The sequence below is a fragment of the Melozone crissalis genome, unplaced genomic scaffold, assembly GCF_028551555.1.
Source record: "Melozone crissalis strain CALT ecotype California unplaced genomic scaffold, PUWL_Pcris_2 ptg000008l_1, whole genome shotgun sequence".
Lineage (NCBI taxonomy): Eukaryota > Metazoa > Chordata > Aves > Passeriformes > Passerellidae > Melozone > Melozone crissalis.
Genome location: NW_026535786.1, coordinates 18,904,795 through 18,918,700, shown reverse-complemented (window position 1 = coordinate 18,918,700; position 13,906 = coordinate 18,904,795). Strand labels below are relative to the sequence as shown.

General features: G+C 38.3%; 1 protein-coding gene across 1 annotated transcript in view; it reads right to left on the bottom strand.

The window, feature by feature from the left end:
* F5 (coagulation factor V) overlaps positions 1-12,274 on the bottom strand; it is a 34,805-nt gene extending 22,531 nt beyond the window's left edge. The window contains exons 1-7 of the mRNA XM_054269871.1: positions 11,115-12,274; positions 7,925-8,016; positions 6,816-6,938; positions 5,550-5,762; positions 2,592-2,735; positions 1,458-1,679; positions 777-942 (exon numbers count right to left, since the gene is read on the bottom strand). Coding sequence (XP_054125846.1) covers positions 777-942; positions 1,458-1,679; positions 2,592-2,735; positions 5,550-5,762; positions 6,816-6,938; positions 7,925-8,016; positions 11,115-11,275 — 1,121 coding nt within the window. The 5' untranslated portion in view covers positions 11,276-12,274. The remainder of the gene's footprint in view (positions 1-776; positions 943-1,457; positions 1,680-2,591; positions 2,736-5,549; positions 5,763-6,815; positions 6,939-7,924; positions 8,017-11,114) is intronic.
* Between the last annotated feature and the right edge of the window lie 1,632 nt (positions 12,275-13,906).

Below are 13,906 nucleotides of genomic sequence, written 5' to 3'. Positions count from 1 at the left end.
TGAGCAAAATAGCCCAATATGCTTCTTTATTATGACTTGTACTCCATCTACATTGGTACTATGCAGACATCATTTATAGAGAGCTCTTTCTCCTGTTCCCTAAACACTTTATTGTACTGAACTTTTAAAAATTTATAATCTCCAGAAATATCCCCTACTTCCAAGGATTGTTTATTTCACCAGAATTGATGCTGAAAAGTATTTTAGAAAATAATCCTGTATGCTGCTTTGGACAATTCCTCAGTCACCTTGTTATTTTGAGCTCACTGTGAGAGGAAAAAGAAGGTGCCTACTGTTGGGCTTCTCAGGAAAGAAAGTCACTGATACTAGTGAGAGTCCAGTGAAGGGCCACCATGGTGATCAGGGAGCCAGAGCACCTGGCATAGAAGCAAAATTCCAGTTTCTTCAGTCAGGCAAAGACATAGCTAAGGGAGCATCTTATGTTTAACCTCAACTATCAAATTGACATTATAGAGAAAGCAGGACCATGTGCTTCTCAAAGCCGCACGGTGAAGAGATGAGACACAATGGCCACAAAGTGCAATATGAGGAAGAACATTTAGATATCAGGAAAAACGCTTTCACTGTGAAACTGCAAAGATGCCAAGAGAAGCTGAGGGGTTCCTGCACTTGGAAACAATAAAAATGCAACTGCACAAGGTCCAGTGCAACTGGATCCAGCTTTGCTATTGGATACCAAGAGGTTCTTTCCGACCACAATTATCCTGTGATTTCATGTTAACAATCCCTATTATACTGACAAACCAGTATTTTACCTATCAAGGGTGTCTGGAATTCTTGGGGCATAATCCCAGGTAACTTCTTCTGCAGCAATGAAATAGTCCCAGGTTTGGACCATAAGACGTTCTCTATAGGAGAGACGACTCTTCTTCACCTCTTTGTCCCCACAATCCCTTACAGCGAGGTAACCGTGCATTCCAGCTAATTGAGAGGAAACAGGACCATAGTGATTGCCCATCTGAGGAACTCTTACCACTTCAGCTGTTTTTCAACACCAAAAGATATCTCCTGCTCTTATAAGAGAGATGTTTTTCTCATTCTTTAAAACAGAATTCTGATTATTGCTGAAAGATACCACTTTCAAATGGCTAAGAGAAAATATTTTCATCACATTGAAGTACCCTTAGCTGAAAGTACTCAGTTTCTCAGGAAATTGGTGGTTTCTTACTAATTTTATAGTGGTGCTTATCTGAACAGTTCACAGAGACTTAGATGCTGGTGTATTGAATCACTGTTGCTCTGTGCTGTGGACACTGCAGTAAAGCTGCAGATAAGAGTATCTTTCAGTTCAACGTGCACTTCCAACAGAACGCCTGGTTCTTGGTTATTTTCTTAGTGAAAAGAAAAAAAACGGTACTGTTGTAAAACAGCAGAAGCCATTTGGGACATGGAGAAGAACAGCTTTACAGGTGCCTAATAACTAGATGTTTCCTTGCCTTGCAGGTGCTTTTGGACAAGAGAAGATATGAGCCACCTTCCTTCCTCAGTCACTGTCATGTTTACGGTGGTTGAGGCTCCTCCCACCAAGTTAACAGCAGAAACTCGACGGCGTTTTTGCTCCATGGACTGGCCATTGATGTGAATGGAGAAGATTTCTGGCTTGGAACTCATTCCTATCAAGTGCCAACTAATGTTGTCATATGCACAAGCCTCTAAATCTAAAAGAGACATGAGATTAGGGTTCAGAATTACAGGCAAATCATGCAAGTTCCCCATGCACCCTAGGTTTGAAGTGAGTCTTCACTGAAAACATTAAAAAAATTGCTGTGATCAATGTTTGCAACAAGAGGAAGTTTCAGAAGCGTGTAAATGGAACAGATACCAAAATCATGTGTCAGTGGAAGACAAATGTTTAAATCTTACCTGCAAGTAATAAACTGGCTTACAACAAGCTGGCAAAAAATGGAAAAAAACCAGTGCCTTCTTTTGGAAAGCTGACCTGTCCTTGCTTGGGGAGTGAGGGGAAAACAGGGCAGGGAATGCAAAGAACAAAGCAAGGATCTAAGCTAAAGACTGATGTGGTACTTAGTGACAGTAACTATATTCTTCAATATTTTCTTAAAAAAAATTCCCATTTAAGACAATCTTTTATATTTGCTCAATGGATGGGAGAGAGCTATTTAAGTTTTTTCTTAGGAAAACAAGAGAAAAGCCCCACTACCATCTTCCTAGTCTTCTCACTTAATTGTGTCTTTTAATGATAACTGACTTTCCACTTTCTGGAAGTTTTGCACCCAGCATGTAGAACCAACAATTCACTTAAATCACTCTCTCACTATCAGCTTGCTAAAAAAATGAGGAGCTTATTAATTCTTTTTTTTAAAGTTAGTAATCCTTTTCTTCTAGCAGAAGTCTTCTCAGAGGTAATCTCATTGTTCCTATTAGTAATCTGGTGTTACTTCCTTTCAGCAGCACAGTTTTTCTTCCAGAATTTAGATGCTCACAGACACATTCAAAAAAAGGCTGTATCCCTTTTCGCCACATTCCCATTCTTGTGCATAAAAAGCAACTAAAGGTAATATTCAGTGTTTATAAATGTTAGTTTAATTTCATATAAGTTGGAACAGTACCTGGTAACGTTCCATCAGTATAGCCATTAATTGTATACTTGACTGATGCTGATTTTTGCCAACTCTTGTTCTCATCAAACACACCAAACATCAGTACATATTCCCTGTCAAAATGTTTCTGTGACCCATCCTCATTTAGACTTCCTGTGAAGGAGAAACAAGAGGTCTTAGTTTAAGGCAGAAATAAAGCAGATTTCCCATGCAGTTGCATTAATACATATTTAATGAGCTTGTTTCACCTGTTAGCATGTACTGGCTGAGCCTGATCAAAACAAAGCCTGAATGCTCATAATGTGATTTTATTTCTGGAAGTACTTTTGTATTGGGTAAGCACAAAATCAAAAGTCTGAAGTATTCCAGAGAAGATAAACATCATGCAATGAATTGTCTCAGACAATTTCTGGCAATGTGTTGCAGAGATCGCCTTAAAGAAGGAGAGTGTCAAACACCTTTGGTTCACAATCAGGTGCTGCTCTCTCTTTTCAGACTGTGTGACAAAGAGAAGAGTGATGGCAGAGTCACCAGCAGTGTGAACAGCACCTTTTCAAGCACTGAGGTCATCAGCACCTTTAAAAAGCTTAAAACCAACCACTCAGCAAACAACATTTACACACAAAAGTCTTCAACAGACACTGCTGTGCTGGATCAGTTACAAGAAACAGTCCTGGGCGATTTTGTGATACAGAAGTAATTTTTGTCAAGAAGTAGAATTCATTCTGGACATGCCACACAGAACTGGTGTCATTCTTACTGATTCTTTCTGTAGATTGCTCACATCAAAAACTTCCACTTGCTACTTTCAAAACATAATCTGGTTCCTCTGGATTGCAAGAATGAAAAATTTGCAAACATACTGATTATTCTACCTAGGAAGAGGCAGTGGAAGAAATTATCTTCAATATATTTTTTTAATTTATGGGAAGCTACAAAGCTCTGGTTTCCTTCACAAAAGAAGCCTCAGATCAACAGAGAAATTTATCTACTTGCCACACAAAGAACATTCAGGCAGTGCTTTAACTCAAAGGTCCAATTTTTATAACCTTAACCACCTCTTAAATGTGTCAGACCATGGGGAGCTGACCCCAAACAGCAGCCAAACATCCACTTCAATGTCTTCCAATCCCCAATGGGACAGGAGAGAGAACAGGAGGAACAAAAATGAGAAAACTCATGGGTCAATAAAGACGGTTCAAAGGTGAAGGAAAGAGGGAAAACAACAAACAACACAGAAAAAAACCCCCACTCATCTCCCACAAGCTGACTGATGCCCAGTAAGTATCTCAAAAACTGTCATCTTGGAAGTCAACACCCCCATTCTCCCCACACTGTTGTTTCCTCCTATGCCTCCATTTTTTATTGCAGAATGATGTTAATGATAGAAAATAATCCTTTGGCCAATCTCTTTCATCTGTCCAGATGGGTCTTCTCCCAACCCCTTGTCCATCCCAAACCCACCATTTGGGGAGGTCTGAGCAGGAAAAAGAGAAAGCTTTGACACTGTGCAAGCACTGTTCAGCAACAGCTCAAACATGGGTGAGTGTATTATGGATGCCATTAAGCCACAAATCCAAAACACAGCACCATATGAGCTGCCGTGAAGAAACTAAACTCCATGCCAGGCAGACCAAATACACAGGTACACCACACATTTACCACAGCACCCAGACAAAAATCTGTGTTCAGAAATCTTCAAAATATGCATAGTGAGCTGTTTGTCTTTGTTCTAACCAGAAACATACACCCAAATTTTCTTGAAGGCAGTGGCCACACCAGTCCATCTCAAATGCATGTCCTACTCAAGCCCAAAATGCATGAATTTGAGAAGCCTGAGAAGGAAGTAGTTTCAAAGTATTTGCCCAGATTAGCTCAACCAGTATGCCATAAAATATGCATATACACAGAAACCCAAAGAAAGAAAAACTCAAGAAAAATCAGGAAAATAACAAGTCCTAGATAATACTAAAAGCACCAATCATAAAAAAAAAAATCAGAAGGAACATAATTAATAACAAAGCAACTCCTTTGAGGTGATAGGAGTAGATGTGTTCTGCATTAAAATGGGTATCTATGGGTGAGGAGATTGTCCTTGTGCAACCCACACTGAACCAGTGTTCTGTTTACTTTCAGGGAAGCTTTAAGGTCCAAGTCCATGCAGTTTAGTCTACACAAATTTTTGACTCAAACTAAATCAGGCTAAATAACTCACAGCATGTTCACCACAAGAAGGATACATAATTTGGAAAAACCTTGGATTTTAGGGACCAGTAAGTAGTTTAAGTACTTTACACAGTGGCATGTTGTTTCAGTCATCACTCAAACCAGAGAGATGTATCTAGCAGCCATTTACAAGTGCTACAAGACACCACTCATTAGTGGAGATGGAATTCAACAGTTCAGACTGCTAAAATCTAAAATCTCTGATCACATGCAAAAACAATTTTAAGACTTAAAATCTGTTCAAATTTGGCCATATCTTCAAATGACTAGCAAAAGACACACTGCTCTGCAATTTTAAAGCCAGGTTACAGAAGAGAGTGTTCCAGGTTCTTGATCACACTGCCCTTAAAAGACAATGGGTAAAACAATTATTTCCTGCCTTATTCTCTGAAATGGCCAAACCATTTTGAATGAAGGTTTGGAAAATATTTATTCTTAGACAGGACATTTGAGGTCATATATTTAGCAGTTAAGCAACTGCAGATGCAACCAGTGCAGGCAAATGTATCTATATAATGATGTTTTCTGCCTATTCTATAATTATAGGATGAAACTGCATGAAAGCTGGCATTTAAAAATTCTAACATCTAAAAGAATGATGCTAAAAAACATTCATTTTACACTGCTGCATGTAAAGATGTGAAAAAGAAAATAATAGATCTTCTCTCATTACCATACATGATCATCTTTGTTCAAAATGAAAATATACTACCTTACAGTAGTCTTACAGCATTTCATTACCTTTCTTACAGACCAGCAATGCTCCAACCAGACCAGAGTTAAAATCCATTGCCATGTTCTCATGAGAATAGTAAGCATAAGTAAGACAAGGAAGGTCAGCTTCTCTCGGACCAACTTCTTCTGGTATATCCCACACGTATGTGTAGAGCTGGCCTGGAAGTACAGCATCATCTCGCTTTTCTGCAGGTGATGTTCTGTCATCATACAGGGAGCCTGCCAAGAAAAGAGTCAGTAGGGTGGCATGAAGAGAAAGAGCAATTAAAGTGCCTGGAATATCTTCCTATAATCAGCTCCAAAAGCTTGGTTTGATTTGCTTATATGATACTTCAGCTTCAAAGAAGTAACTCGTGATTCCACTCACACATTGCTGAGAATAGCATGGGGAGAGTAGCTAATCCACCACCATCCTATTTCTTACAGATGAAAGATTTCCTAGAAGTATTATCACTGCCAAAAGGTTGGGCTCTTCATCAGTCTGAGTAGGGTTAGGATGGGATGAAGCTTCAGCCTCTGCTCACTGATGCTCTGCAGAGGAATGCTGACCACTCTGTCACCTTTCTAACTGTCTCTCAAAGCCACTGCATGGGCTGGCACTGCCTTGCTGCCTTAGGCCTTTTGTATACTGCACATCCACACATGGAGGCAGTAATGGCTCGTGTCTGTGCCTGCCATATCCAACAGATCTGCAATATGACAAAGTGGAGACAGAGAATTGAAATCTGAAGTGCAAAAGGAACATTAATTAATATGACAGTCAAACTGAACTGCCCATCCCTTCCAATGAGATGTTCTGATCAGCTCCATGAGATGGAGCTGCAAAACTCCTTTTGCAACCAAAACCTTGCATGAATTTGTATACTGCAGGTCAAAGCTCTGGCTCAGCACCCAGGGCAGGGCAATCCAGGAAGCATGATCAACCAAACTCACTTAGTGCTGGTACAGATATTTTAATGTCCATTTGGTCATAGCTTATAATCTGTTTTTGATGGTCTCATGAGGGTGTGGAACAAAGCACCACAAAGCTGAGCATTAAATCTTGAGTATCAGAACAGCATGATCAGCACTGTTAGGAAACTGTGCTCATGACACTCACATTGCTAGTGTTACAGTGATGAACAAGAAGGGAGCTAACAATGAAGGTGTAACCCAGGATAAACAGATATTTGTGTTACACATAGCTTCACACATTGATCTAGATCCCTGTCAACATTTCATGCAGTAGTCTACGAGCAAATGAGCAAAACATGGAGTTTCTACAGTACTTACCTTCTTCACTTTTGCTGTAAACTAGGCCTTGAGGATGAATACTGACTGGCTTGTCAGCCATATTTTTAAGGTGAACCACTAAAGTATCTCCCACTTCAGCACGCAGGGTTGGTCCCAGAAGTCCTGTAGTTATTTAAGATAAAGAAAGGAAAATATTAATAAAGCAGTATGTTCAGTGAAACAAAGAATTTTCTCCCCCTTCAAAAAATATTAGCTCTCAAAATACAAGTCTCAAAATTAATAGAGAATGTAATAACACTGCAATGAAGACTTACCCATAAAAAGGCATATGGGAACTTAAAGGATATTGTGCATATTCCAAAATGTTATAAATTTTGCATCTGGCAACTAGCACTTAAAAATCACGGGAAAATAAGGGGGAAAAAGTTATTTACAGATGCAGAAACTCTATCAAAAGTTTCATCCTGAGGTTCATTGATAATTTCTAGACATCTTTCACATACAATTTCATTAAATAATTTTAGAAGACAAACATTTTATAATTTAAGAGTTTAGAGAACGGCATTCAAACACATTATTTTAAGCAGCACTCTGAATGCCAGAAGTCACAGAACAAAGAGCTCTTTCAATTCCCAAATGTTATCCAAGTAAATAATCACTTCCACACTGCAAATTTCTTGAGGCATTTCCTGCAAAAGATTTCAAGAGCTGGTATCCCTACTCCCCATGTTGCAAAAACAAGAAATTGAAAAAGCTGCTAAGATAAGTTTTGGCTTGTAAGTCTCTTTTTTGGTCAACTATTTTGTATATATTTAGTTTCAGGCTTTAGGCTCCTTCACAAGGAATTCATAGTGTCATTGCTGCGGCCGTGCCAAATCTAAATGCATGTGGTAAATCTCATCAGATGCTGAAAACAAAGGGAACAACTTTGTATGGTGCAACTGATTTGCAGACAGCCACATCCTCTGAAAGCCCAACCTCTCTATGGCCTTTGGAAGCCTCGTTCCTGCACTGTAGAGACCTCATCCCCTGTGCCTATTTGTTTTTTGTGCAAATAATGGATGTAAAAATGCAAGTGTGCTTAGGTGGCCACTGGCTTTAAAATAAGGAACAAATCAAAATACTCAGGACATTTCATTCCTGTTTACCTGCAAATGTATTTGCTGGTTTTTCTTTTTTAAAATCCACTTCATATTCTCTGTAAGAAATTTTCTTAAATACAGGATCTGAATGTTCCAATCTGAAACCAAAAGAGTTATAAAAAATATTGAAAGGATGAAGATTCTCAGAGATGCCATTGCTCTTTGATGGAAATCTCAAAAAATTAGTCTTGGAAATATATTTAATCACTTGCACATTTTGCTGAAGGAAAGAACACAGTCCAACTCTTTGTAGTGTCTTCACTTCTCCCTCTTACTCTATTGAATTTATGATGTTCCCGAACCAGATAATGTCATATAGGGCATCTAATATCCATAGCTAGAATAGTTCACCAATGATTTTACAGGTGGTTTTTATGGGTCCTTTTGATTCTATAAAGGTATAAAGATGCCTTTGCTTTGTCTAAGACACAGAGGAAGATGTCTCAACCATATTTAACCTGGAAAGCATCTGACAAAATAGAGGAAAAGAAACCTGAATTTCTGTTTATTCAGCCCTATGGTTGAACTTTAAGACTCACCAGAAGGGTTTTAAAACAGCATTAACATCAAGCTCCTGTCACAGGAATGACTCTGAAGGCAAGAACAAAGCTGTTCTCTGACAACAACCAAGGATGTCACAGAAAGTTAGAAAATGAGAAACAAGACTAAGGGCACTTTCCACTGCAAAGTGCCCTGAGTCTTGTTACATAAACAATTTGACACCCAGGAGACCACACAATGTTTTCTTAGAAAATATTTAGGCAAGCAGAAGGAAACCAGCAAATGACACTTCTGCAATGGAAACAATGATGAGAAGAGAGCTGAAAGGGTAACAGCCCTTCACATTTATTGGTTTATTTACTATAGTATGTATGATGACTGAATCCAACAGTAATTCCACTTGCTCTCTTTGTAATGCCCTTTCAGGCACGTTTCACAGTGAGGAGCTGATGGCCTGCTCAAGCATGGGGAGGCTGAGCAGAGAGAACCCACTTCAGTGACATCCAGAGCCCATAAGGGGGAGATCTCTTTTGGAAGAGATCTCTTGTAAATTCCTCTGCACCCCTCTCTCACCACAGCAGAGTCAGGCAGAAGCAACTGGTGTTTCAATTAATTCCCCCCTCCTTAAAGTCATTGATAAAATTTTGTGTAACTCTTTAAGGGGAAAAGAATGGGATCCATAATCTTCATTGACAAGAGCTGCCCTAATGTGGCAAGGTTCATGAGAATATGCATGTAAGACTGTGGGGTAGAAGAGGAAATTTAGCAGTGCCAATTGTATAGCGAGGATGAATAAAATACCTAGCATACTAACACTTCAGAAACATCACACTACGCAAGCAGGTTGAGTTACAGAACTCCCAGGGATTGCAGCAGCAACACCGCAAGATGCACAGATAATACATATTCACTTTATGCTGAAGTGCCTTATAAATAAATAGCACTTGCATATAGCAATAAACCTCTGCAAAGATAAAACTAACACTCGGAGAAATAAGGTGTCCTTTTCTAGTCACAATTAAGGAAACAGCTTGGGAAGAATCCATTTTCCTTTCAACCTCTCAAGTTATTTATAAATAAAAGCACCAAAGTAACAGATTCTTACACTGCATATAGACATGCAGCTTCTATTGAAATCAGCACAAGTTACATACCCCAATACCTTTGGGATCCAAGCCATCAAGCCATTAACGCTTCCTCAGTAAGTGTATTTGTGTTGTGAAGTCTTCTGTTTTTCTGGTTTTTTGAGGTTAAGTTTGTGGTTTTGTTGGGCTTTGTTTGCTTGTTTGTTTTGGGTTTTAGTTAAATTTCTATAAGCTCTATAAAATTCATTAGTCCCATCTGGGATGTGACTGGCTTTAAATACTTAGGCAAAGTAACCCAATAGACATTGAATATAAAATACTGTTGGGTTATCTCAGAGAACTTCAGCTGAGGTTTTAGACAGTCTGTGAGTCTCTACTGCATGAAAACACTCCATCCACAATGTGAATTTACCCAAACAGCAGTTGATGTTTACATTGGTGCACCCAATGTAGCTTTAACTAGTAAATTCACATGTCCAGGTCAATACTTAAATGGCAGCTGGCTTCATGTCCCTACCTTTAAATCCTATTTTCTTCTGTCTTGCCAGTTTGACATTATGCTTATACCAGTTCTATTAAGTTGTCAAGGGGGTTTTAAAACCAAGGAACTTTGCTATAATTAGATCTTGGGAAAAAAAAGTTAGAAAGTCATAATCTGAACTGGAAGTATCTTTTCCATATTATCCTGAAATGCAATACATGTTCAGAAAAAAATAATCACCAAAAAAAAAAAAAAAAAAAAAAAAGTCATCCACCTATATATACATATAAAAAGCAGCAGTATAAAAAATCTTTTTAATGTAGGAGGACAAGTAATTTTAAATTAATGTTAATGTTTCATTTTTAGTAGTTCTCCTCCCTAATTTAAGCACAACTCGAAATTACATCCAAGTTCTGAAATCTGTAGCATTGCTCTTGCAGTGTTTATAATGCTAAGGACAGTAGTAGTAATAAAAATAACGTATTTTATATTCTTGATTGGTGGATGCAGGTAGGTTGGCCACTGTGCAATGCTATCTGATAAAAATAAAATCAGTATTTTCACTTAATAAAGCAGAGAAATGCTTGATCTTGCCACCTTTACTCATCAGAGTGTATACTTCACAAAAGCTCTGAACAACTCAGAAAAGTTACTAGTTCCAAAGTTCATCTGGCTCTGATTTAAGTGAAAGTGATAGCATCAAAACTGGAACATAATTATTCCTTCAGCAAATTCTAAAGTCCTAAAGTTTTTGAGATCTTACCAAACCATGGCTCAACATTGCTCAACATCCATGTACCTAAAATAAACACATTAAAAAACCCCAAGCAACCAACATTAAGCTATGCCAAAATGACAAAAGCAAGTCCTGGAGCTTATTTAACAGAAGTGCTCTGAAAGCATAAAAATAATTCTATCCACTAATGCAGCAAATAAAAAGGAGCTTTTAATATGTCACTGGCTATAGTTCAGATCATGCTGTTTAAGGTCAACCAAGTTCCTCTGAAATCAACAGACTGTGCTCCAAAGTCCTCCTGGTCTCTGCAATTCCACAAGAGATGAGAGACAAAAACCACTTGTCAGTCCCAAGGGAGGACTAATTTCATCCTTTTATCCTGTACTTTGTTACCTGGACTTTTCCTCAGGTTGTGGTTTGTAGGTCCAGCTGGTGATCTGTGCAGCTATATAGTGCTCTCTGACCTTCACAGCTCCTGCCACATGCTGCTCTGAGTCTGGCCACCATGAACCAAGCAGAAGCAAGAGAAAAATCTGCAAGCAGTGCAGAGTCATGGTAGAGATGCCTGTTAAAGCTGCTCTGGAAGACAAGGCAGAAACCACTGCTTTTATTGCTGTTGTTGCTTTTAACTTCCCCTCAGAAATGAAATAATTATGATGCAACAGGGTAACAACATTTGCTATGCTCAGGTCATTGCTCTTCACCTCCGCCTCCCCTTACTGACAGGGATCCAATAGAGATAAAAAACTGTTTAAACTATGTTCCCCTCCTCCACACCACCTCCAGCAAGAGACGTGCACCAAGGAGAAGCAGCTTCAGCACTACTAGGTGGTTGGGTCATTGTGTACTGAGGCAGCAGGATATCAGAGGCAGAAGATTATTTAGATTACTTCAATTACAGGATGTTTGACTTATGTGGTTAGGAAGAAGAGGGGCATATTTTCTATCTTCCCAGAAAACAGAAATCCAGCACATGGCTGGCACTGATGGAAATTTCCCAGGTTGATGTTACACCTCCTTAGAAATCATTCCCAGGTTAAAAGCAAAATACTGAAGGATTAAGCACAGGGAGTAGAATTGGGTGCAGAGCTACAATCTGGTTCAGATCACCATGCACTGCATGCTCAGAACAGTAAGGCAGCCACCCTTTCAAATGTTGCCAGCTTCAGCTTGATTCCCACTACACTCCCAAATACCTCAGGTAATAGGTAACCAGTGGGCTTCTCAGTGGCAGCTACCAGGTTAGACAGGAGACTTCTAACCTAGTCTTGACTAGGGTCTGTTGGCATTTATCTAACAAGAAATTATTAGGAAAATACCTTTTGATAAGATAATTACCAATGTCAACTGCAGTACCAAAAATGTTTCCCTGCTTTTGCCAGTACTAAGAAGCTGGTCAAAACAGCAAGTAAATTGTTGATCATGTTTCCCACACACTCAATTACTAGAAAAAGAAGAAATCCTGTCTATTTTTGTTGTGGCCAACATAAGAAAAAATGAAACCAATATTTTCAATAATGTTTTCCAAATATTTTAATGAAAAAATTACCTTCACCCCCAAATCAAAACAACTCCAGTCCAGAACTAGACAAAAAGGACAACATTTCATTTTGGACTACTTCAAAAGAAAACCTGATCAATTCCAGGTTTGATATATTTTTTAACAGCAGAATGGCCTAACTGGCAGCTTGGTTAATTCTATCCAAACTATATGGTACCATAAGGACTTGAAAGAACTAGGGGAGATGGCTCAAAAAAAAAAAATAATGAAGACCAACAGCTAAATGCTCCAAACATCAGGATCATTCGGTGCATAAACCTGAGAACAATTGTGCTCACTTAGACAGCACATGACTACCAACATCATGGTATATTTCTTTAAACAAATCTTCCTGTGATTCTGTTTTATGAACTAAGTGTTTGCATTAGAAATATCCATTATAAGTAGGCTTCTAAGAATTTTTCCTTTTAATAAAAAGCTAAAATATTGCAGGCTAAAAATTAATACCCAGATTATGTGATTAACACCCTGTGCTTTGTGTGTTAGCTGGGAATCATCAAAGCTGACGTCAATTGGTTACTTCCCTTTTATCCATTTTGAGGAATTTGGGAGCTGTATTTTTGAAATTTCTTAGTCAACAAATTATGCAGCATTGCTCTAAAGGTAAGAATTTCTTTCATAAGTGTGGCTGATCATACTGATAGTTTTAAAGATCAGTATCAAATTGAACTAGAGATACTTTCCACTAAGCTACATTGACTACCATTTGTTACCCTTCTTTAATCCTTTAAGAACAAGAAATCCAATACTGGCTGCTTGCTTATTTTCTCCTTACATTTTAAGTATCAATGTAAAATTGACTTGCCTGAAATCATCTGCATCAGCCTTAGTTTTTTTTCTTTTTTCTTTTATTTAAGCTATTCCATCACATCACATCACATCCTCTAGGCTTTATGAAGTTTCAGTGTTCTGAAAATCATTATTAATAATCCAAAGATATTGTTTCCTTCCACCTGATCATTAATTTCTAATATTTGTAATTATATCTTGTCTGATATTGTAAAAGTCTAATACATACATATAATTTTTTAAAAATTAGTACTGGTTGCCTTCAAGCTATTACTATTAGTCCATGAGAGGTGACTACAGAATATATTCTTTCAGGCTCGAATCTTCCAAGACAATGCAAGTTCATTGGTTATTCATACATTTAGCTGGGATCTTTTTTTCTACTTCACAACACTGCGCATGCTGCAAACTTCGTATTTTATCCTCACTGCTTACTGACATGTTCAAGCGTAAATTACAAGTCAACAACATAAAAAAATCACGTGGTCAAAAGCCATGCATGGCAGAATGTGGGTCCAGTGCAGGCTGGCAAGACAATCTCTGCAGCAGAATGAACAAGGCTATTCCCAAAATAAAGCAGTACCTTTGGGATGTACAGATTTTCTGAAATGCCAAATGAAAATGGGACATGGAAAGAGAAGCCTAAGAAATATCTTTTAACACTAAGAGCAGGTCTGTGTCTTCCAAATGGGCAAGATTATTGTCTATTCTGACACCCAGTAATTATGGTCCTGATTTCTTGTTATGCTACATGTGAAAACATACTAAGGGTATACTTGCAGTCCTGCTCTAAAAGCTGACCAGTAAAATTAACTGGCAGTGCCAGTTTTCCACC